Genomic DNA, 22,670 nt, shown 5'->3' on the forward strand with positions numbered 1-22,670 from the left:
TGAAGATTTCTTCTTTAATATTCTTTGAATACTTTCTTAATATTCTTGGAATATTTCCTCAAGATTTCTTCTTTAATATTCTTTGAATATTTTCTCAATATTCTTGGAATATTTCCTCAAGATTTCTTCTTTAATACTCTTTGAATACTTTCTCAATAATCTTGGAATATTTCCTCAATATTTCCTGAAAATTTCTTCTTTAATACTCATTCAATAGTTTCTCATTATTCTTGGAATATTTCCTAAATATTCTTGAATATTTAGAAACTATTATTCGAATATTTCTTTTTTTTATATTCTTTGAATATTATTTCATCAGTGGTTTTTGGAATATTTCTTCTTGAATATTCTTCTTGAATATTTTCCTAATATTTTTAGAATATTTTTTCAATATTCCCTGAAGATTTTTTCTTTAATATTCTTTGAATACATTCTAAATATTCTTGTAATATTTCCTGTAGAATTCTTCTTTAATACTCTTTGAATACATTCTTAATATTCTTGGAATATTTTATTAATAACTTCCAATATTCTTGGAATATTTTATTAATAACTTTCAATATTCTTGGAATATTTTATTAATAACTTTCAATATTCTTGGAATATTTCCTCAAGATTTCTTCTTTAATACTCTTTGAATACTTTCTCAATAATCTTGGAATATTTCCTATATATTCTTAGAATATTTCTCAAATATTCTTGAATATTTTTCAATATTATTTGAATATTTCTTTTTTATATTCTTTGAATATTATTTCATCAGTGGTTCTTGGAATATTTCTTCTTGAATATTCTTCTTGAATATTTTCCTAATATTTTTAGAATATTTTTTCAATATTCCCTGAAGATTTTTTCTTTAATATTCTTTGAATACATTCTAAATATTCTTCTAATATTTCCTGTAGAATTCTTCTTTAATACTCTTTGAATACATTCTTAATATTCTTGGAATATTTTATTAATAACTTTCAATATTCTTAAAAAAATTTTTTTTTGTTGATATTTTTTGAATACTTTCTTAATATTCTTGAAAGATTTCTTCTTTAATAAATTCTTGGAATATTTCCTATATATTCTTGGAATGTTTCTTAAATATTCTTGAATATTTTTCAATATTATTTGAATATTTCTTTTTTATATTCTTTGAATATCATTTCATCAGTGTTTCTTGGAATATTTCTTCTTGAATATTATTTGAATATTCCTCTAATATTTTTGGTATATTTCCTGAATATTTCTTGTAGATTTTTTTAATTCAATATTCTTGCATTTAAATATCCCGAAAAAAATTTGTTTATAAAATTATTCCATCAATGGGAATATTTTAGAAAGAAAAAAAAAACGTTTTCATTTTGTAATTCATTGTCTCGCGTTTTGTATGGACGACGAACGAAATTTCTTAAAATCTCAAATTGATACATCGTGACTGATGGAGCGCAAATTTTTTTCTTTCTTTACCCCATTCCGTGATGATGATTACCGATTGAGGATGTGATCGAGCTTTTTAAAAGATTCTTCGTCATTTTTGATCAGTCATCACATTTTATATACCCCTGTCAACGCGCACCGAGTCAGAAATATTCCTTCCCCTACTCAAAACGATGAAGAAGAAAAAAAGGAAAAAAAAAAAATTTCAGGTGAAAAAAAAGTAGAAGAAGAAGAAGAAGAAGAATAAAGAGTCGGATGTGAAGTCTCGAAATCCTTTTAATCATCTCCTTGCATCTCGAGTCGTTGAGCCGCGTGCAGGCACGCGGACGGTGGATGTTTCCGTCGCTTTTTCCGGGCTGGTTCGTAAATTTCGAGTATTTATTTATCGCGATGTTAAATCGCCGCCACTGCGTTATATAGGGTTAGAACCACAATCCACGTTAAAATAAAAGAAAAAAAAATGAAAAAAAGAAACAGACACACAAACGCTTCAACGCATTTGTGATTCACTGACCGATGAAAAATATTAAATATTCATGTAAAAGATTATATGAAAGGTGGAACTATTAAAGGATGTAAGCGCCATTTACCATGCGCCGGCATTATTTTGTACAAAAGTCACATGGAACATCTGTGTTGAAAACTTACGTATTCACTTTTTTTTTTTTAAAAAAAAAAGGACAAAAAAAGTATATTCCTTTTACATGAAAAATAATCCCTTGTCTTTTATAACATTTCCGCTATGTATTTTTTTATATTTATTGTTTTATCAAAACTTGTGTGTAATTTTATCTTGTCTTCAATTTTTTTAATTTCTCTCAAGAATTATTTTATTTTTATTTTAATATTTTATTTATATTTTAATATTTTATTTACATTTTAATCCTCAACAACACAGAATGTTCCATTCAGATTCGTGGAATATTTCATTGGAACGTTAGAAATATTACAGGAATATTAAAATTGCTGACATTAAAAACGTTTCTTTGGAATATTATGGGAATATTTCATAGAAATATTGTAGAAATATTAAATTGAAATTAAAATCCATTAATTAAAAACGTTTCTTTGGAATATTATCGGAATATTCATAAGAATATTAAAGAAATGTTTTAAAAAGGAATATTATAGGAATATTCCATTGGAATTATGTGGAATTACTCTTTTGGAATATTTTTGGAAAAAAATTCCTTAAAATAGTCAATAAAATTCAAATACAGAAAGAATATTCAAAAACTGTGGAATATTTCCTATAATATACTGAAAATATATTCAAAAACATTGCAATATTTCTACAATATTTCCATTTTAATATTTACACAATATTCCAAAGAAATATTACTAAAATATTCCAAAGAAACGTTCCAGTAAAACATTTTAATATTCTTGGAATTAATATTTCTTTTGTATATTCTTAATGTTTTAATGGAATATTCCATTCATATTCAAGGAATATAAAAGACTCCTATCTTTAGACGTTCCTTTGGAATATTTTAGGATTATTCCATTGGAATATTATGGAAATATTCAAATGAAAATTATATATAAATATTCCAAGGGAATGATCCAAATTTTCTAGTGGAACATTGGAATAATCCTAAAGAATGTTCCACTGAAATATTCCCGGAACATAAATAGAATATTTCGCTCAATTAGGGTTTATTAATTTTTTTTTTTTTTTGGATTAGTTTTATTCTGTTTTTTTCGAATTTTGGAATAAATTATAATGGACCAATTTTTGAAATGATAAAAAAAATCTGAGATTGTTAACAAAAAAAAAAATACTTTTTTGATAAGTGGAACATAAAGAGGATATGATAAACTGTTATATTATTGAGCCTCATTAAAATGTAATTTAAAAAGTAGAAAGCATATATATCTGTATATTATACATACAGTTATATATTCTTTGCTCCTATTCAATTGTCTTATTCGAAATAATTGTTTTTTCTAAACTGTATTCATGACAATGTTGTTAAAACGTATTTTTTTAGACATTTTATTTATAATTATCAAAAAAAAAAATAGAAAACAAAATATTTTTTCAATTATATTAAAAAAATAGAAAAAAAAATATTTTTTTCTATATTTAGTGGGAATTGTTTATTTAATTATTAAAATATCCGTGAGAAATCACAACAGGAAGAAAGAGGAGACATTTTAAAAGTAAAAATTTTTTTTACGGTGTTTTCTAACTTGTTTAAAACAACACAAGACAGTAGAAGAGAAAATATATATAAAAACGCGTGTAAAATAGCTTCCGAGAAGACTTTTTAACTCTTGTTTATCTGCTTGAAAATTACAGCAAGCATCCTTTTTCTCACACGTTCGCGGATATATAATCTGCGATTGATCTTGAAAAAGAAAAAAAAAAAAAAATTTTTTTTCCCCTACTTTCAGAAGCTTAACCACACTTTTGTTTTGACATTTTACGATCGTACGTGAATATTTGTAAAAATAAAAAAAAAAGTAGTAACGTAGCCATAAGAGGTGTTGACTAACATTTTAATTTTTCTGGAAAAACTTGTTCCTCCATATTTATATATATATACACTTGGCGGATGAGATTTCTATCAATTTTGAATCGTAAAAAAGTCAACACAACTTTTTTATGGATGTTGATCTTAAAGAAAGATACAAATTTTTTTTTTTGTCGGAAATTAAGAAATTTCGGTTCTCGTTGACAGGAAACAGACTTTATTTTGATAAAAACGACAAATATTTGTAAATTTATTATTTATAATGAGCAAAAAAAAAAATAAATCGATAAATTTTATATTTAATTATTGGAATTTTAGGAATATTGTAGGAATATTTTTAATAATATTTCAAAAATATTATTTTGGAATACTGTAGAAATATCTTTGGGAATATTTTCAACAATATTTCATAAATATTATTTTGGAATATTGTAGGAATATCTTTCGGAATATTTTCAACAATATTTCATAAATATTATTTTGGAATATTGTAGGAATATCTTTGGGAATATTTTCAACAATATTTCATAAATATTATTTTGGAATATTGTAGGAATATCTTTGAGAATATTTTCAACAATATTTTAGAAATATTCTATGATAATATTTTTGGAATATCTTTGGGAATATTACCAAAAATATTTTCTACAATATTTTGGAAAAATTTTTTGAAATTATTTATAATATATTTTTATATAAAAATATTGCAGATATCTCAATGATTAAAGAATCAGGAGTGGTGATTATCGCGGTAGGCGATCCGGCGCCAGGAGACGAGCCAAATATAGAAAAAAATTTGAAAATATTCGAAAAAATTATACCAGGAGTTGCAAAATGGTGTCCAAAATGTGTGATTGTAGTGGTAACACAACCAATTGATATTATGTCCTATGTTGCATGGAAACTGGCAAAATTTCCATCCAATCAAGTTCTTGGAACTGGAACTCTAATAGACAGTGTCAGATTTCAATATTATTTGGCCCAAAAATTTGGCCTAGCAAATAATTCAATTAGCTGTATGAATATTGGGGCCCAAGGAGTGCAATCTGGTAGGAATTTTTTATTTTTGCCACTTTCTTATTTTAATTATAAGATAATTAAAATTAATTGCCATTATTAAATATTTCCAATATGGAATATTCACATTTTAATGGAATATTGAAATTCCAATGGAATATTATTTTAAAATTCCAATGTAATATTAATTTTAAACTACAGTGGAATATTAATTTAAAACTCCAATTAAATATTATTTTAAAACTCCAATGGAATATTATTTTAAAATTCCAAAATATTCCACTGAAATATTAAATATTAAAGTAATAACTTTGATATTCCTGGAATATTGATGGATTTTCTTCAACAATATTCCTGGAATATTAATGAAAATATTCCTTATAATCAATATTACAAAATTTGAAAAAAATTGATTCAAAAATAAAACAAGTAATTATTAATGAAATGAAGAACCGGTTTGAAAAAATTTCTTTTTCTTTTTTTTTTTTTTAATTAAAAGCCTCAAAAATGTCACACACGTAAGGTCTCATTTCCTTCTTCCGATATAAGAGAGGAAGAATAATTTTTTGAACCATATTGTGAATGGATCGAAGTTTAAAAAAAAAAAATAATGAAAAGATGACAATATACGTGTGCGGTATTGTAACCTTATGCGCGCACGAGGACAGCACCTCAAGATGGCACATATATTCGAGAACCAGGAGCGCAAAACTTCATTACATTTATGACAGGAAATTAATGGACTTGGCTTTATGAAATTTATTACAGTTATTTGCGCTTGTATTATAACTAATTTATCTGATTGGCCCTGGTTAAAAAAAAAACTGTGAGCGCGAGAAGTGCGTATCAGTAACATAATTGAAATCTGTGAAACAAGTGATTTATACTAATTGGCCGCGGAAGCGATAATAATTTTACTCTAAACGGTAGTAATACCAACTAGTGTTCAATATAACTTCATTTCATCATTTTCCATCAACAAAAGTCATTTATATATATATATATATATATATATATTTTTCTTTATTCCATTCATAACCAAAAACCATTTTCTATACCGATATAGAACTACCATCACTAATTGATATTCCATTGAATTTTTATTAGGAATATTATTTGGAATTTTTGTTAGGAATTTTCCATTAAAATTTTATTATGAATTTTTCATTGAAATTTTATTATGAATTTTCCATGTAATGTTCGTTAGGATTTTTTCACTGGAATTTTATTAGGAATGTTCCATGGAATGTTTGTTAACAATTTTCTATTGGAATTTTATTAGGAATGTTCCATGAAATGTTTGTTAACAATTTTCTATTGGAATTTTATTAGGAATGTTTCGTTAGAATTTTCGACAGGAATGTTCCATGGAATGTTTGTTAGGAATTTTAAACTGAAATTTTATTATGAATGTTCCATGGAATGTTTTTTAACAATTTTCCATTAGAATTTTATTAGGAAAGTTCCATGGAATGTTTTTAACAATTTTCCATTAGAATTTTATTAGGAATGTTTCGTAGGAATTTTGTTAGGAATGTTCCATGGAATGTTTGTCAAGAATTTTCCACTGGAAATTTATTAGGAATGTTCCATGGAATGTTTGTTAAGAATTTTTAACTGGAAATTTATTAGGAATGTTCCATTGAATGTTAGGAATTTTCCATTGGAATTTTATTATGAATGTTCCATGGAATGTTTGTTAGGAATTTTCCATTGGAATTTTATTATGAATGTTCCATGGAATGTTTGTTAGGAATTTTATTAGGAATGTTCCATGGGATGTTTGTTAAGAATTTTCCACTGGAAATTTATTAGAAATGTTCCATGGAATATTATGAATTTCCTATTGAAATTTTATTAGCAATGTTCCATGGAATGTTTTTTAAGAATGTTCCATGGAATGATTGTTAGGAATTTTATTAAGAATATTCCACGGAATGTTTTTTTAAAATGAATTTTCACTATTCTCAGAATATTATTTTGTTTTTGCACAGAAATTCAGCTATTTTTTTACAATATTTGAAAATCTAGTTTCCGTGTATAGTGTAAAGCAAAAAAAAAATAAATAAAATAAAAATTTCGAACTTCTCTTTTAATCAGATACAATCTCACAGGTGGTAATTTTTTGGGGGAAAACATTCGCCAATTAATTTTGTCCTTTTGGAAAGGCCAGTGAGATGTTCTTTTTTAATTTATTCCTTCAATAAATTTCTGCGATTATTGTAAATTATAGTTCCTGTGTGGTCGAGCGTTAATGTAGCCGGTATGAAGCTGCGGGACATTAATCCCAAGATGGGTGAAAAGAATGACCCTGAAAAATGGTACGAGATCGGCACCACAGTGAATGAGTGGTTAGTCATTTTATTTTATACACTATATATATTTATATATATATATATACATATATGAAAGTGAAATTGAGCCATTGAGTTTCGCGTGGTAAACATTCCAGTCATTCCGGTTTACTTCTTTTTTTTTAAAAAAAAACTTTATATTTTTTTTATTTATAGTGGCAATACACTTAATCAACAAAAGGGTTCTAAAGGACCAAATTCATGGGCTTTGGGTTTCTGCACTGCTGAAATTGTCGATGCCATTCTCCGAAATACAAGAGTCGTACTTCCGGTTTCTACTCATATTAAGGTTTTCAATATTTTTTTTATTTTATTTTTTACACACTGGAACCTGTGTTATTGAGATTTTTGTTTTGAAAGTTTTAGTTTATGCAATTTGAAAATTTTTCCTACACTGGAACCTGTGTTATTGAGACGAGCGTCTCGATAGCAAAGGTTTCAGTGTACTTTATTTTATTTCCATACACTTGAACGTATATTGAGACAGGTTCAAGGCACCTTGAGTGTCTCATTAATGAAAGTTACTATGCATTCTATTAATATATTTTTAATACACTGGAACCTAAGTTATTGAGACGTTATCCAGACACCTAGAGTTTATTGTGCTTCTATCTTATTAACAGAAGTAACAGCGTATTATGTATTGTATTTTTAATTTTAATACACTGGAACCTCAGTTAGTGAGACGTGTTGCACGTCTCAATAACTCGAGTTTCAGTGTATTATTATTTTTTCTTATATTCTCTTTATATCAACCTGAGTCAATGGAACAGTTTAACTATGTATGTCTCATTATTGCAAGTTTCACTGTAATTAAAAAAATATTTTCTGATTGTTTTTTTGCATTTTTATTATCGGTATTTTTTATATATTTTTTTAAAAATAGAGTTGCGCTCATGGAACTGACAAGGATATTTTTATGTCAATACCTTGCGTGATTGGAAAAGAGGGAATTCTTCAAACTGTAAAGCAAAAATTATCGGACGAGGAAAAAAATGCGTTACAAAATTGTGCCGATGGAATTCGCTCCACTATCAGAGAATGTGGAATTCTAAAAGAAGTCCAAGAAGACATTGATAAGGAACAAACAGAGGGATAGTATTTTTCCCTTCAAAATCAAACGAGAATTTTTTCTAAATTTTTTTAAAAATATTTTTATTAAACAAATTTTTGAGTAAATTTTTTTATTTTCTTTAATTTTAAAATTTGTTAAATACTATTTTTATAATATAAAAAAAAATTTGTAAATTTTTGAAATAAATTTTTTTTTTTTTTCTAGAAAATAAAAGGCGCACCTTATTTTGTCCTTTAACTGAGAATTCGTCGCAAATGTATTTTATTTTTTTTGATTTTTTTTTTTTTTTATAATCACTTGTTTTCGAAATAAAAAATCACTAATTAATTTGAATTTAAATGAAATCTTGGCGAATATAAAGAGATGTTATCATTTAGAAATTACATTTTGTCGATAAAAATTTGTTTTTATGGAACAATTTCCTTTTGGTTGTGAGGTTGCTCGTTATTGGATAATTTTTTATTCTTTTTCCGGCATCTGAGAAAATGTTGGAATCATTGAGGGAATCGAAGATATTCCAATTATCGTTAAAAAATAATAATAATAATAATAAAAAAAATCAGAGAGAGAGAGAGAGACCCATTATACAAAAAACGGGGTTTACGTGAAACTTGGTTGGTAGCCTCACTTATCTCACTTCATTAGAATTAAGTGTATAATGAAAAACACAAGTGCGTAATGAAGCTATAAAATTAACATGCTAACGGCCTTTACCACAGAGCCGGAAAGCCTGTCGATTTCTTTTTTTATTTTTACATAATCTTTGCCAAGCTCATCCTTTTTTCCCAAAAAAAAAAAAAAAAAAAAAATTATACTTTTATTATTTTAAACTGTTGTTTTATAAATAAATGTTGTTTTACATAAAACACTGTTTTTTTTTAAAGAAAAAGGAAATTTACTTTTTTTGTAAACAAATCTGATTTTTCTTTATTTATATAAAGAAATTTTTTCCCTCAAACAAAAATTAATTATTAATTAATTATTAATAATTAATTATTAATTAATAAAAATAAAAATTTGAAAATTATAAATCAAATACAGAAAATGGTTTTGATAAATTATTCGATTTTTGATAATTAAAAAAAAAAGTTATAAAAACGAATATAGAAATTTTTTTTTTGGTATTCAATTTTGTTTTTAAACAAAAAATATTGTAGATTGTCATATATATTAATTTTGTAAACATAACCAATATTTATATAGGAAAATGAAATTAAAATTTTCATTTAGGAAAAAATTTTTAAATATCTTTCTCTAATCACAAAAAAAAATTAATAATGGTTGACACGAAGAAAAAATTTATTGAAAATACTGGAAATACAACAACAGTTTTGTTAAATAAACAACATGAGCATATTCTCACGGGTCATCGTGTAAAAATTGTTATTGTCGGCAGTGGTTATGCTGGTATTGCTTCTGCAATTGCTATATTATTCAAGGTATATATTATTTTGCAAAATATTAATTTTGAATATTAATTTATTTATTAACATTTATTTATTAACATTTATTTATAAAACAAAAATTTTAAATAAATAAAAATAGAGACATTTTTTTCTATTATTACTTTTGTATTAAGTTAATTTTATATATTAATTTATGTAATTAAAAATAAATATTTTTGAAATAAATAATTAAAAAATAAATAAATTAAAAATAAATTAAAAATAAATTAGAAATATATAATTTTAAAATAAATATATTAATATTTTCGAATACCATTTTTTTTATGTATAAATATATATTATCTTCATAATTATTTATGAACAGAACATATACGTTAAAACTGAAGTACATATAATGTGAATGTAATTGCAAGAAGGTAATTAAACCCCTTGGAAAAATATATCTATATATATCGTATACCAATAATTTTATGCTATATTGCAATGCACAATACATATAATATGCGATAAATCTGTGAATTATTATAATATATCGTCGTCCGGCATAATAAATAACATTATGAAATGTGTGCATATGATTTTTTTTTCTTTTCAAAATTAAATAAATACAGAAGTCTAGAAAGTTGAAATACTTGACAAGACGCATCTCAACTCTTGATAATAATTATAATTTTGTCTCTATATACGGGAATATGATATTATCTCATTGCTGTAATTTGTTGTGTTCACATTTATAGAATTTCAAGGATATTATTCTTCTTCTTGCTGTTCGTATACAGCATCCTGGCAAACTCTAATCTCATATCTTAAATAGATATCACGCTTATCTCACCAACGTCTAATTTCATTGCTTCAAAGAGTATTCTCAGTTTACTATTAATATGTATTCAAAAGAAATTAATTATATTGCATGCTCACGAACATCATTTTTTTTTACACCTACTCTCGAGGAACAGTTGATTAGAGCTTCGATTTTTTTTCTTATCAAAAAGAATTATTTAATTTTATTTTATTAATTTTTATTTAATTAATTTTTATTTAATTTAATTTAATTAATTTTTATTTAATTAATTTTTATTTAATTAATTTCTATTTAATTAAATTTATTTAATTAATTTCTATTTAATTAATTGTTATTTAATTAATTTTTATTTCATTTTACGTTATTTATTTTTTTTGTAATTTAAAAATAGAAATACAAAAAAATACCAAAAATATATTATGTATACGAATAAAAAAAAAAATTGTAAATAAAATGCGCAAAGCGGACGTTATTTTTGGCAAAAATAATAATGATATAGAGAGGTTTCGCTAATTCTAGGGTAAATTTCCGCAAATCGTTAAATACAAAGTCGAATATAACAATAGCAAGCCGGACGTGACAGGGCGTTTACCATATATATTTGCCATTATTTATCAAAAGGTTATCCCCCTCTCTCTCTAATTTTTTTTTTACAAAAAACAATATGTGAAAATAACGACAACGTTACAACCCAAAAAAAATTTTTATTTGCATTTATTTGAGACAAATAAAATTTTATCTGCCTCAAATAAAAATATATTTGCATCTAATAAATATATATTTGCATCAAATAAATATATATTTGCATCAAATAAATATATATTTTGCCTCAAATAAATAAATATTTGTCTCAAATAAATAAATATTTGTCTCAAATAAAAATATATTCCTTTTAGAGTCTAATAATAAAAAAAAAAAAAATAATAAGCTTTATATTTTCCACCTGACAGAGATCACGAGCCTGACACACTTCATTTGGGATAATAAATTTTAATTTTTAACAGAAAATAATCTAACAGCTTTTAATAATCGTTTTTCCCTCCCAAAATGTATATTTGAGAACAAAAGCACTTTTCTCGAAAGACAAACGACAGACGTGTTTTACATTATTTCCGAATATATATAATTTTAATAACAGAGCGGGCACTTCTTTGGACTTTTAATTAGCCTTAAAAGACTAAAGTGAAAATAACAAATCATTCCAAAAATTTTCCCCCCAAATATATTTAATGCATTTTTTAATTTTAATAACGAAATTAATTCAATTTTATTTTTTATTTTAAAATATAAGTTTATTTAAAATTTATTTTATTAATATGAAATATATTTAAATTAATATAAAATATATTTTAATTAAAAAAATATATTTTTATTAATAATAATAATAATAATAGTAATAATAATAATAATTTAATCCAGATTGTTTGGAAATTTATTTCTAAAATTTTTTTAAATTTATTTATTTATATTTTTAATTAAAAATTCTATCCTATGAAATTCGGCTAATTAGAAATTTATCATAAAATTTGGTGAATATGGATAATTCGAAAATATATTTTAATTAAAATTTTTTTCGGACCCAAAACTTTTTGCAAAATTTCAAAAAATAAATTCGACAAAAAAAAACAAAAGGCAATTTCACTCGAATTGAGAAAAATTAATTGATATGAAAACTAACCCTTTCGAAAACTAACCTCACCAAAATTAGAAACAATTTTTTTGGCAATTTATTTTATATTTCTATATATATATATTTTTTTTTTTGAATAAAAAATTTTTTAAAAAAATAAAAATACAATTTTTTTCTATGAGAAAGCAATAAAAAAAATAGAAAACAAAACTGAAAACTAGAAAATTAAAAGAAAAGTAAAATTGAAAACTAGAAAATTAAAAGAAAAATAAAACTGAAAACTAGAAAATTAAAAGAAAAATAAAATTGAATACTAGAAAATTGAGATAAAAATAAAAATAAAATAAAACAAAAATAACGTATAAATAAAAAAATAAAACAAAACTAAATAAAAATGGAAGAATAAAACAAAAAAAAATAGAAAAATAGATGAATAAAACAAAAATAGAAGAATAGAACGAAAATAGAAAAACAAATTTAAAAAAAAAAATGTCGAGTGCAAGATTGACAGTAAAAACTGATGAATAAATCATGGAAATTATATATATATATATATATATAGTTAGAGAATAATATGATAAAGTTCAAGTGCCGTTGTTCGCGAGGAAGTTTGTCGGAGCACATCAACGAGATAATTGCAAAATACGAGTGCCCTGAAAGTTGTTCCCGACCAATCATACCCTCATTACCAGCACCTCCAAGCAAAACCACTATCACGTGTCCTTTTTCTCTACGCTTGCCACCGTCCCACAAACCCCTGAATGGAATTTGTAGCCTCAAGTCATCGTCAATGAAAATTGTACTATGCCCAGCATCATCATCGTCATCGTCGTTGTCTCGTCTAAAAGGAGTATTTTCACTCAAGTCAACTTGTTCATTTAATCGCTTCAAGCCTTCCTCATCATCAACAGTAAGCAAACAACAACAACAAAATTTTAATCATCCCCTACCATCCATTCGACCTGGACCAAATCTCAAACGTTATCTCGCTACAAAATCCATTAATTTTCCATCTCAAAATAATAATCGACAGTAAGTGTAGGATCAATTTTTTTTTTAAATTATTTTCTTTTTGTTTCCATTTACCTAGAAAAATAAAGCAAAAAAATTTTTTTTTAATATTTGTGCATCCAAATCACTTTTATCGTTTCGAAAACATTTTCATCCCTCGCATTTTGATTCTATTTTTATTAATTTCATTTTTTAGCTATTTATGATTTTTAATTAAATTTTATTTAAAAATATTTTATTATTACTTATTTTTTATTTTATTATTTATTTTTATTATTATTACTATTTTTTAATAATAAGTAACAACAATAATAATAATATTAATAATAACTATTTATTATCACTTTGTTAGCATATTTTTTCTAGACTACACCTTACGAAAATGATTAGTTTGAATAATTATACGTAGTCTAGTGATTAGCGTTCTCAACTTGCGAAGCAAAAGTCCCAGGTTCGAATCCTGGCAGTGTTACAGATTTTTCCGTTATCAAAATTAATTGCATAAATGTTGAAACGTAAAAAAAATTATTAAAAAAACAATAATAAATTATAAAATAACAATAATAATGATAGTAATGAAATAATAATATAATAAAAATAATAATATAATAAAAATAATATTAATAAAAATAATATTAATAAAAATAAATAATAAAATATTTAAAAAATTAATAATAAAAAATAAAATTGTAATATAATAAAAAATAGCAACAAAAATAATAAGTAGGTAATAAAAATAATATTAATAAAAATAAATAATAAAATATAAAAAAAAAATAATAAAAAAAAATAAAATTATAATATAATAAAAAATAGCAACAAAAATAATAAGTAATAAAAATAATATTAATAAAAATAAATAATAAAATATTTAAAAAAAAATAATAAAAAATAAAATTATAATATAATAAAAAATATCAACAAAAATAATAATAATAATAAATAATAAAATTATAGTATAATAAAAAAAACAATAAAAATTATAAAAATAATTTGTTGATTAAGCAGAAAAAACAAGATTTGGTTGCACAAATATCTCGAAAAATTCCTGAATATTATTATATATCTCTTGGAATCCGACATTATTTTACAGGAAGCAAGTTTTTCATTTTGCAATGCAAAGTAAAACGTCTAGTGACAAATGTCATAAGAAAAATAATAATATTCGGAGCACGTGCACGACCCTACGAACCGCGTCACTCTTGACTCGAGAGGAGAAAAGTGACTTCCGGATTTTACCTGTAGCCACCTGTTGTGAAATCTGTTGCAACCTGACGATGCCAGTGTCGACCTGTTGTAGGAAACGAAAAAGAGGAGGAGGAGGACAAGAAGACAACGAGCCTTGTTTTTCGTCGAAAAATTTGGAGAGCAAGTTTAAAAATCCGGTTTAGCCGGATTGAAAACTGGCAGCTGTGATCCTTCAATTAGTTCACAAGGATTAGAAGACTTTTTTTTGAAATACGAATGAATTTTTTTTTTAATTTAGAAATAATTTATAACCAATTGTAATAATTAATTTTCATACCAATTGATATTTTCAAAAAAAACTACTATAGTTAAAACTACCAACTACCAAACTACCAAAAAATTATTCATTTTTATAAACTGATTTTTAAACTAACGTACATGGAAACTACCAATTATAAATATTTTTAACAATTGGGTTTTCAACTACTGTAGTTGAAAATTACTAACTGTAAAAAAATTAAACTACCGTTATTGAAAACTACCAATTATAAAAAATTATTCCTTTTTAACAGTTGGTTTTTTAAACTACTGTAATTAAAAACTACCAATTGTGAATAATTACTCATATTTTACAATTAGTTTGAACTACTGTAGTTTAAAATTACCAATTGTGATAAATTACCTATTTCATAAATTGGTTTCTTTCAATTATTATAGTTGGAAACTACCAATTGTGATTAAAAATAGTAAATATTACGACAGTTGAAACTGCCAATTGTAAGAAATTATTTACTTTTAAACAATTGGTTTTTAAACTACCGTAGTTGATAACTACCAATTATAAAAAATTATTCATTTTTAATAGGTGGTTTTTTAAACGACCGTAATTAAAAACTACCAATTGTGAATAGTTACTCATATTTATCAATTGGTTTGAACTACTGTAGTTTAAAATTACCAATTGTAAAAAATTACCTATTTCATAAATTGGTTTCTTTCAATTACCATAGTTGGAAACTACCAATTGTGATTGAAAATAGTAGATATTACGACAGTTGAAACTGACTTAAAAAATTATTCACTTTTAAACAATTGATTTTTAAACTACAGTAGTTGGAAACTACCAATTGTGATTAAAAATAGTAAAAACTCTCGTTAGTTAAAAATAATTCAATTTTATAAATTGTTATTTAAAACTACCGTAGATGAAAATAAAATGGAAAATTACTCCTTTTATCAATTGGGTTTTTTACCACTAAATAGTACGCGGATTAAAAAAAAACTACAAATTGCATTGATAAAAATAAGAAATTACTAAATTTACTAATTGGAATTTTTTCAAACTACCGTAGTTAAAAATTACCAGTTGTTACAATTTGTAGTTTTCAACTGTGGTAGATTTGAAAAAATAACAATTACTTTTAATACTAATTATTGACAGTAGTTAAAATTGGTAGTTTTTCTACGTATTTTTCTTATAATTCGTAGTTTTGAATTATAATATATTCTAATAAGTAGCATTGCTTTTGGTACTAATCATTGACAGTACGTTTAATTGGTAATTTTTTTCTAACGTATTTTGGTTACAATTGGTTAGTTTTTTATACGTATTTTTGTTTCAATTGGTAGTTTTTTTCTACGTATTTTTCTTACAATTGGTAGTTCCCTACTGGGGTAGGTTTTAATAATTATTTATTAAATTTGTTTGTACTTATTATTAAAGGTAGTTGTAATTGGTAGTTTCTTTTTATATTAAAAGTAATTGTAATTGGTAGTTTTTTTAATAATTGGTAGTTTTTTGTCTCTGCTATTTAGTGGTAGTTTTACAATTTTACAATTGGTAGTTTCTATATTATTGTAGCTTTTACAAAAAATAACAATTGGTTACATTAGCAATTGGTTAAATAGAAATTCTAAATTAAAAAAAGGGGGTTACTCCCTCCAAAAAAAATTTAATTTCCACGCTATTGGTTGATCAAGAAATGGCAAAAAAAAAAAAATTACGCCAAGCATTATAATATGCAGAAGCTACTGAATGATCCGGTACGCTCGTTTGCGATTTTATATTATAATGAATAATGAACAACGTCTCATCTTCGTGTTGAAAAAAAGAAAAAAAAATATATAAAACAGACACAGCCAATTTTTGCCAAGTATACATATATATATGAATATATATACAAAGTGAAGGAAAAAATCAGGCCCTAAACTTTCCAGGGGTTCCAAATATAAGAGGGAAGGAGGTAGAGAGAGATGGACCCGACCATCTGAGCTGTTCAGACGTGTAATTATTCAAGAATGAATTATCGTACACCATAACGTTCATGGGGCTGGTATTTGTAGTCATCGTCGCCATGCCGACAAAGTATATTATATATATATAAGCAAAACTATTCCGTTATTTTTTATATAAGGGAAAAAATGCATTTTTTATCCTATGTCCTGGGAATTTCATTTATTAATATTATTATTAATATTATTATTATTAATATTATTATTATTAATATTATTAATATCATTAATATTATTATTATTATTAAAATTATTATTACTTTACTGCTATTATTTTTTATCATTAGTTTATTTCAAACAGTTTCAACAGAAATAATTTTTTTTTCAGAGACTCGCCTCCGAACTAATAATTATTGACGTGAATGAAAATTTAGCAAAAGCGGAAGCTGAAGATTTGGCACATGCTGGAGCATTTATCGGCAATCCAAAAATTATTGGCACTAAAGGCAATTTTAATTTTTAGTAATTCTGTATTTTAATTGTAAAAAAATTCCTAATTATTATTATTATTGTTTGTCTCAAAAGAAAAACATTTTTTTTTTATTGTGAAAAATTACAGATTATAGTTTAGCAAGAGATGCAACTGTTTGTGTGATTACTGCAGGAAAAAGAAAAGAAAAAGGTCAAAATCCAAATGATTTGATTGAAGAGAATTTTGAAATTTTCAAATCTTTGATACCAAATGTTTGTAAATATGCACCAAATAGTGTTCTTGTTATTGTTACTACTCCCGGTTAGTACAAGATGAAATAAATTATTTATTTATTTAATATAATTTAAATAATAATAATAAAATTATAATAATAAAAATTTAATAATAAAAAATAATAAAATAGTAATAATAATAAGTAAATAAATAATATTTAAATAGTATTTTTAATATAAATAATTTTTTAAAATATTTGTTAATAATTTTTAATATAAATTAATTACAGTCGATATTTTGTCGTATGCTGCAATGAAATTTTCCGGATTTCCACCAAATCGTGTTATTGGTCTCGGGACATTTTTGGAAAGTTGTCGATTTCAATTTTTCATTGCACAAGAATTGGGCATATCAATAAATTCCGTTCAAGCATTAATTATAGGGGAAAACAGTCCAACTTGTGGTATATAAATTATATTTTTCCAAATTAAAAAAAATACATTTTTTTTTAAATTAAAAAATACATTTTTACAAATATAAAAAAAAAAAGATTTTTTAATTGTATTTTTTTAATTGAAAAATACATTTTTACAAATTAAAAAAAAAATGTTTACAAATTTAAAAATATAATATAACCATGCAATAATATAATACAAAATATTTCTGACCTTTTTTAACCTCTGCAAGTGATGTATTATCAGATCTGCTGGAAATACACGCGATTTAAAAAATTTCGAACACTCCCGTAACTTTTCAAAAAATTAAGAAACAAAATACTTTTTTTCTGAAAATTCAAATGATTGCGCGATTTAAAGAATTTTTCGAACACTCCCGAAAATAATTTTAATTTTGATTTTACGTTTGAAATTAAAAAAAATTTCACTAATTTTGAGAAAAGACGTCCACACAGGTCAATGCACTAATTATAAATGATTAAATATTATTATTTTTGGGACTCTCAATGTACATAATTATTGACCTTTGGCTTCAGGTAATAAACTTTGTATTTGAATGTAAACATACAATTGGGGGATGCAGGTATAAAAATAATTTCAAAATCACTTTGGGGCACATTTAATAAAATTATATTTTGAATATTTATATTTATAATTTCAAAATAAATATTTGTTAAAAAAATTTAGAAATTAAAATTAAAAAATGATTAACAAAAATAATAAAATGCCAAAAAAAGGATTTAAAAAAAGTACCTAACAGAAATAAAACATTAAATAATTAAAAAAAGAAATAAATAGAATAATTAAACAATAAATACAAATAAAAAAAATTTAATTAAAAAAATAAAATTAATTAATTACTAATTAAAATAGAAATAAATAATTAAATAAATAAAAATATATATATGATCCAAAACAAAAAAAAAAAAATTATAGAACTAAAAAATACTTTCAATGGAAAAATTATTACACCGTCCGACAAAATTCAACTTTTTTTTTGACCCACAAAAAAATCCATCATTTTTGGAAATTAGGGCCCAAAAAAATACCCGTGTCTGACCGGTTTGCTAGATCAAGTCATTTGTGGTTTTTATAGGTGAAAATAGCTCCTAAATAAAAAGTGACAAGATATCTTTTAAAAATTATTAATATTTTATAAAACTTGGTATCTGGAGGTTTTCGGGGTCGCTGATTATTAATCTGATGTCAGATTTTAAAAATTCAAAATGGCGGATTCAATATGGCGGTCAAAATTTTAAAAAGTTATTAAATTTTTATTAAACCTTGGTATCTAGGGTTTTTTTTGGGTTGCTGATGACGAATCTGATGTTAAATTGTCAAAATTCAAAATGGCGGATATAAAATAAAAAAGAAATGTATGGCGCACTTTTAGATTGGTCCAGCGGATGCTGAGCTACACTCAAAAACATTTTTGAAAAATTTTCGAAAAAATAAATTACCATGATAAACGTTCAAGAATACCGCCCGAAAATTGAGCAAAAAGTCTCGAACAAAAAATGTATGGCGCACTTTTTGATTGGTCCAGCGGATGCTGAGCTACACTCAAATAAATTTTTTAAAAAATTTCGAAAAAATAAATTTGCGAGATAATTGATCGGGAATACCGCCAAAGTCTTAACCCGGGAGTCTCGAACAAAAAATGTATGGCGCACTTTTTGATTGGTCCAGCGGATGCTGAGCTACACACAAATAAATTTTGGAAAAATTTTTGAAAAATTAAATTTTCGAGATAATCGTTCCGGAATACCGAAAATAAAATAGGGAAAAAGTTTTGAACAAAATATGTATGGCGCACTTTTTGATTGGTCCAGCGGATGCTTAGCTACACTTAAACATATTTTGGAAAAATTTTCGAAAAATTAAATTTTTAAGATAGTTGTTCAGGAATACCGCCAAAGTCTTTAGCTAAAAGTAGCGAATAAAAAATGTATGGCGCACTTTTGGATTGGTCCAGTGGATGCTGAGCTCCAGTAAAAAACAAAATTGGAAAATTTCCGAAAAATTAAATTCGCGAGATAATATATCGGGATTAATGCCAAAAAATTGAGCAAAAAGTGTCGAACAAAAAATGTATGGCGCACTTTTTGATTGGTCCAGCGGATGCTGAGCTACACTCAAAAATAATTTCGAAAAATTTTCAAACAATTAAATTCGCTAGATAATCGTTCGGGAATACCGCCATAGTGATTAGAAGAAAGTTCCGAACAAAAAATGTATGGCGCACTTTTTGATTGGTCCAGCGGATGCTGAGCTACACTCAAATAAATTCATGAAAAATTTTCGAAAAATTAAATTTTAGAGATAATTGGTCGGGAATACCGCCAAAGTCTTAACCCGGGAGTCTCGAACAAAAAATGTATAGCGCACTTTTTGATTGGTCCAGCGGATGCTGAGCTACACTCAAATAAATTCATGAAAAATTTTCGAAAAATTAAATTTTAGAGATAATTGGTCGGGAATACCGCCAAAGTCTTAACCCGGGAGTCTCGAACAAAAAATGTATGGCGCACTTTTTGATTGGTCCAGCGGATGCTGAGCTACACACAGATAAATTTTTTAAAAAATTTCGAAAAAATAAATTTGCGAGATAATTGGTCGGGAATACCGCCAAAGTCTTAACCCGGGAGTCTCGAACAAAAAATGTATGGCGCACTTTTTGATTGGTCCAGCGGATGCTGAGCTACACTCAAATAAATTTTGGAAAAATTTTTGAAAAATTAAATTTTCGAGATAAACGTTCAAGAATACCGCCCGAAAATTGAGCAAAAAGTCTCGAACAAAAAATGTATGGCGCACTTTTTGATTGGTCCAGCGGATGCTGAGCTACACTCAAATAAATTTTTTAAAAAATTTCGAAAAAATAAATTTGCGAGATAATTGATCGGGAATACCGCCAAAGTCTTAACCCGGGAGTCTCGAACAAAAAATGTATGGCGCACTTTTTGATTGGTCCAGCGGATGCTGAGCTACACACAAATAAATTTTGGAAAAATTTTTGAAAAATTAAATTTTCGAGATAATCGTTCCGGAATACCGAAAATAAAATAGGGAAAAAGTTTTGAACAAAATATGTATGGCGCACTTTTTGATTGGTCCAGCGGATGCTTAGCTACACTTAAACATATTTTGGAAAAATTTTCGAAAAATTAAATTTTTAAGATAGTTGTTCAGGAATACCGCCAAAGTCTTTAGCTAAAAGTAGCGAATAAAAAATGTATGGCGCACTTTTGGATTGGTCCAGTGGATGCTGAGCTCCAGTAAAAAACAAAATTGGAAAATTTCCGAAAAATTAAATTCGCGAGATAATATATCGGGATTAATGCCAAAAAATTGAGCAAAAAGTGTCGAACAAAAAATGTATGGCGCACTTTTTGATTGGTCCAGCGGATGCTGAGCTACACTCAAAAATAATTTCGAAAAATTTTCAAACAATTAAATTCGCTAGATAATCGTTCGGGAATACCGCCATAGTGATTAGAAGAAAGTTCCGAACAAAAAATGTATGGCGCACTTTTTGATTGGTCCAGCGGATGCTGAGCTACACTCAAATAAATTCATGAAAAATTTTCGAAAAATTAAATTTTAGAGATAATTGGTCGGGAATACCGCCAAAGTCTTAACCCGGGAGTCTCGAACAAAAAATGTATAGCGCACTTTTTGATTGGTCCAGCGGATGCTGAGCTACACTCAAATAAATTTTTTAAAAAATTTCGAAAAAATAAATGTGCGAGATAATTGATCGGGAATACCGCCAAAGTCTTAACCCGGGAGTCTCGAACAAAAAATGTATGGCGCACTTTTTGATTGGTCCAGCGGATGCTGAGCTACACACAGATAAATTTTTTAAAAAATTTCGAAAAAATAAATTTGCGAGATAATTGGTCGGGAATACCGCCAAAGTCTTAACCCGGGAGTCTCGAACAAAAAATGTATGGCGCACTTTTTGATTGGTCCAGCGGATGCTGAGCTACACTCAAATAAATTTTGGAAAAATTAAATTTTCGAGATAATCGTTCCGGAATACCGCAAATAAAATAGGGAAAAAGTTTTGAACAAAATATGTATGGCGCACTTTTTGATTGGTCCAGCGGATGCTTAGCTACACTTAAACATATTTTGGAAAAATTTTCGAAAAATTAAATTTTCCAGATAATTGTTCAGGAATACCGCCAAAGTCTTTAGCAAAAAGTAGCGAATAAAAAATGTATGGCGCACTTTTGGATTGGTCCAGCGGATGCTGAGCGACACTCAAATAAATTCATGAAAAATTTTCGAAAAATTAAATTTTAGAGATAATTGGTCGGGAATACCGCCAAAGTCTTAACCCGGGAGTCTCGAACAAAAAATGTATGGCGCACTTTTTGATTGGTCCAGCGGATGCTGAGCTACACTCGAATAAATTTTGGAAAAATTTTCGAAAAATTAAATTTTCCAGATAATTGTTCAGGAATACCGCCAAAGTCTTTAGCAAAAAGTAGCGAATAAAAAATGTATGGCGCACTTTTGGATTGGTCCAGCGGATGCTGAGCGACACTCAAATAAATTCATGAAAAATTTTCGAAAAATTAAATTTTAGAGATAATTGGTCGGGAATACCGCCAAAGTCTTAACCCGGGAGTCTCGAACAAAAAATGTATGGCGCACTTTTTGATTGGTCCAGCGGATGCTGAGCTACACTCAAATAAATTTTTTAAAAAATTTCAAAAAAATAAATTTGCGAGATAATTGATCGGGAATACCGCCAAAGTCTTAACCCAGGAGTCTCGAACAAAAAATGTATGGCGCACTTTTTGATTGGTTCAACGGATGCTGAGCTACACACAGATAAATTTTTAAAAAAATTTCGAAAAAATAAATTTGCGAGA

At 25.8% G+C, this 22,670-nt stretch overlaps 1 protein-coding gene across 1 annotated transcript in view; it reads left to right on the plus strand.

Annotated features, from left to right (window-relative positions):
* The window catches only part of LOC127281755 (uncharacterized), a 115,282-nt gene that overhangs the window by 86,537 nt on the left and 6,075 nt on the right, over positions 1 to 22,670 (plus strand). The window contains exons 5-13 of the mRNA XM_051305629.1: positions 4,619 to 4,957; positions 7,159 to 7,276; positions 7,436 to 7,568; positions 8,166 to 8,377; positions 9,751 to 9,793; positions 12,755 to 13,102; positions 17,012 to 17,129; positions 17,243 to 17,416; positions 17,619 to 17,792. Of these exons, the coding sequence (XP_051161586.1) occupies positions 4,619 to 4,957; positions 7,159 to 7,276; positions 7,436 to 7,568; positions 8,166 to 8,377; positions 9,751 to 9,793; positions 12,755 to 13,102; positions 17,012 to 17,129; positions 17,243 to 17,416; positions 17,619 to 17,792 (1,659 nt within the window). The remainder of the gene's footprint in view (positions 1 to 4,618; positions 4,958 to 7,158; positions 7,277 to 7,435; positions 7,569 to 8,165; positions 8,378 to 9,750; positions 9,794 to 12,754; positions 13,103 to 17,011; positions 17,130 to 17,242; positions 17,417 to 17,618; positions 17,793 to 22,670) is intronic.

The sequence above is a fragment of the Leptopilina boulardi genome, unplaced genomic scaffold (genome assembly GCF_019393585.1).
Source record: "Leptopilina boulardi isolate dan_hultmark-lab unplaced genomic scaffold, ZJU_Lbou_2.1 LbouV2_278, whole genome shotgun sequence".
Lineage (NCBI taxonomy): Eukaryota > Metazoa > Arthropoda > Insecta > Hymenoptera > Figitidae > Leptopilina > Leptopilina boulardi.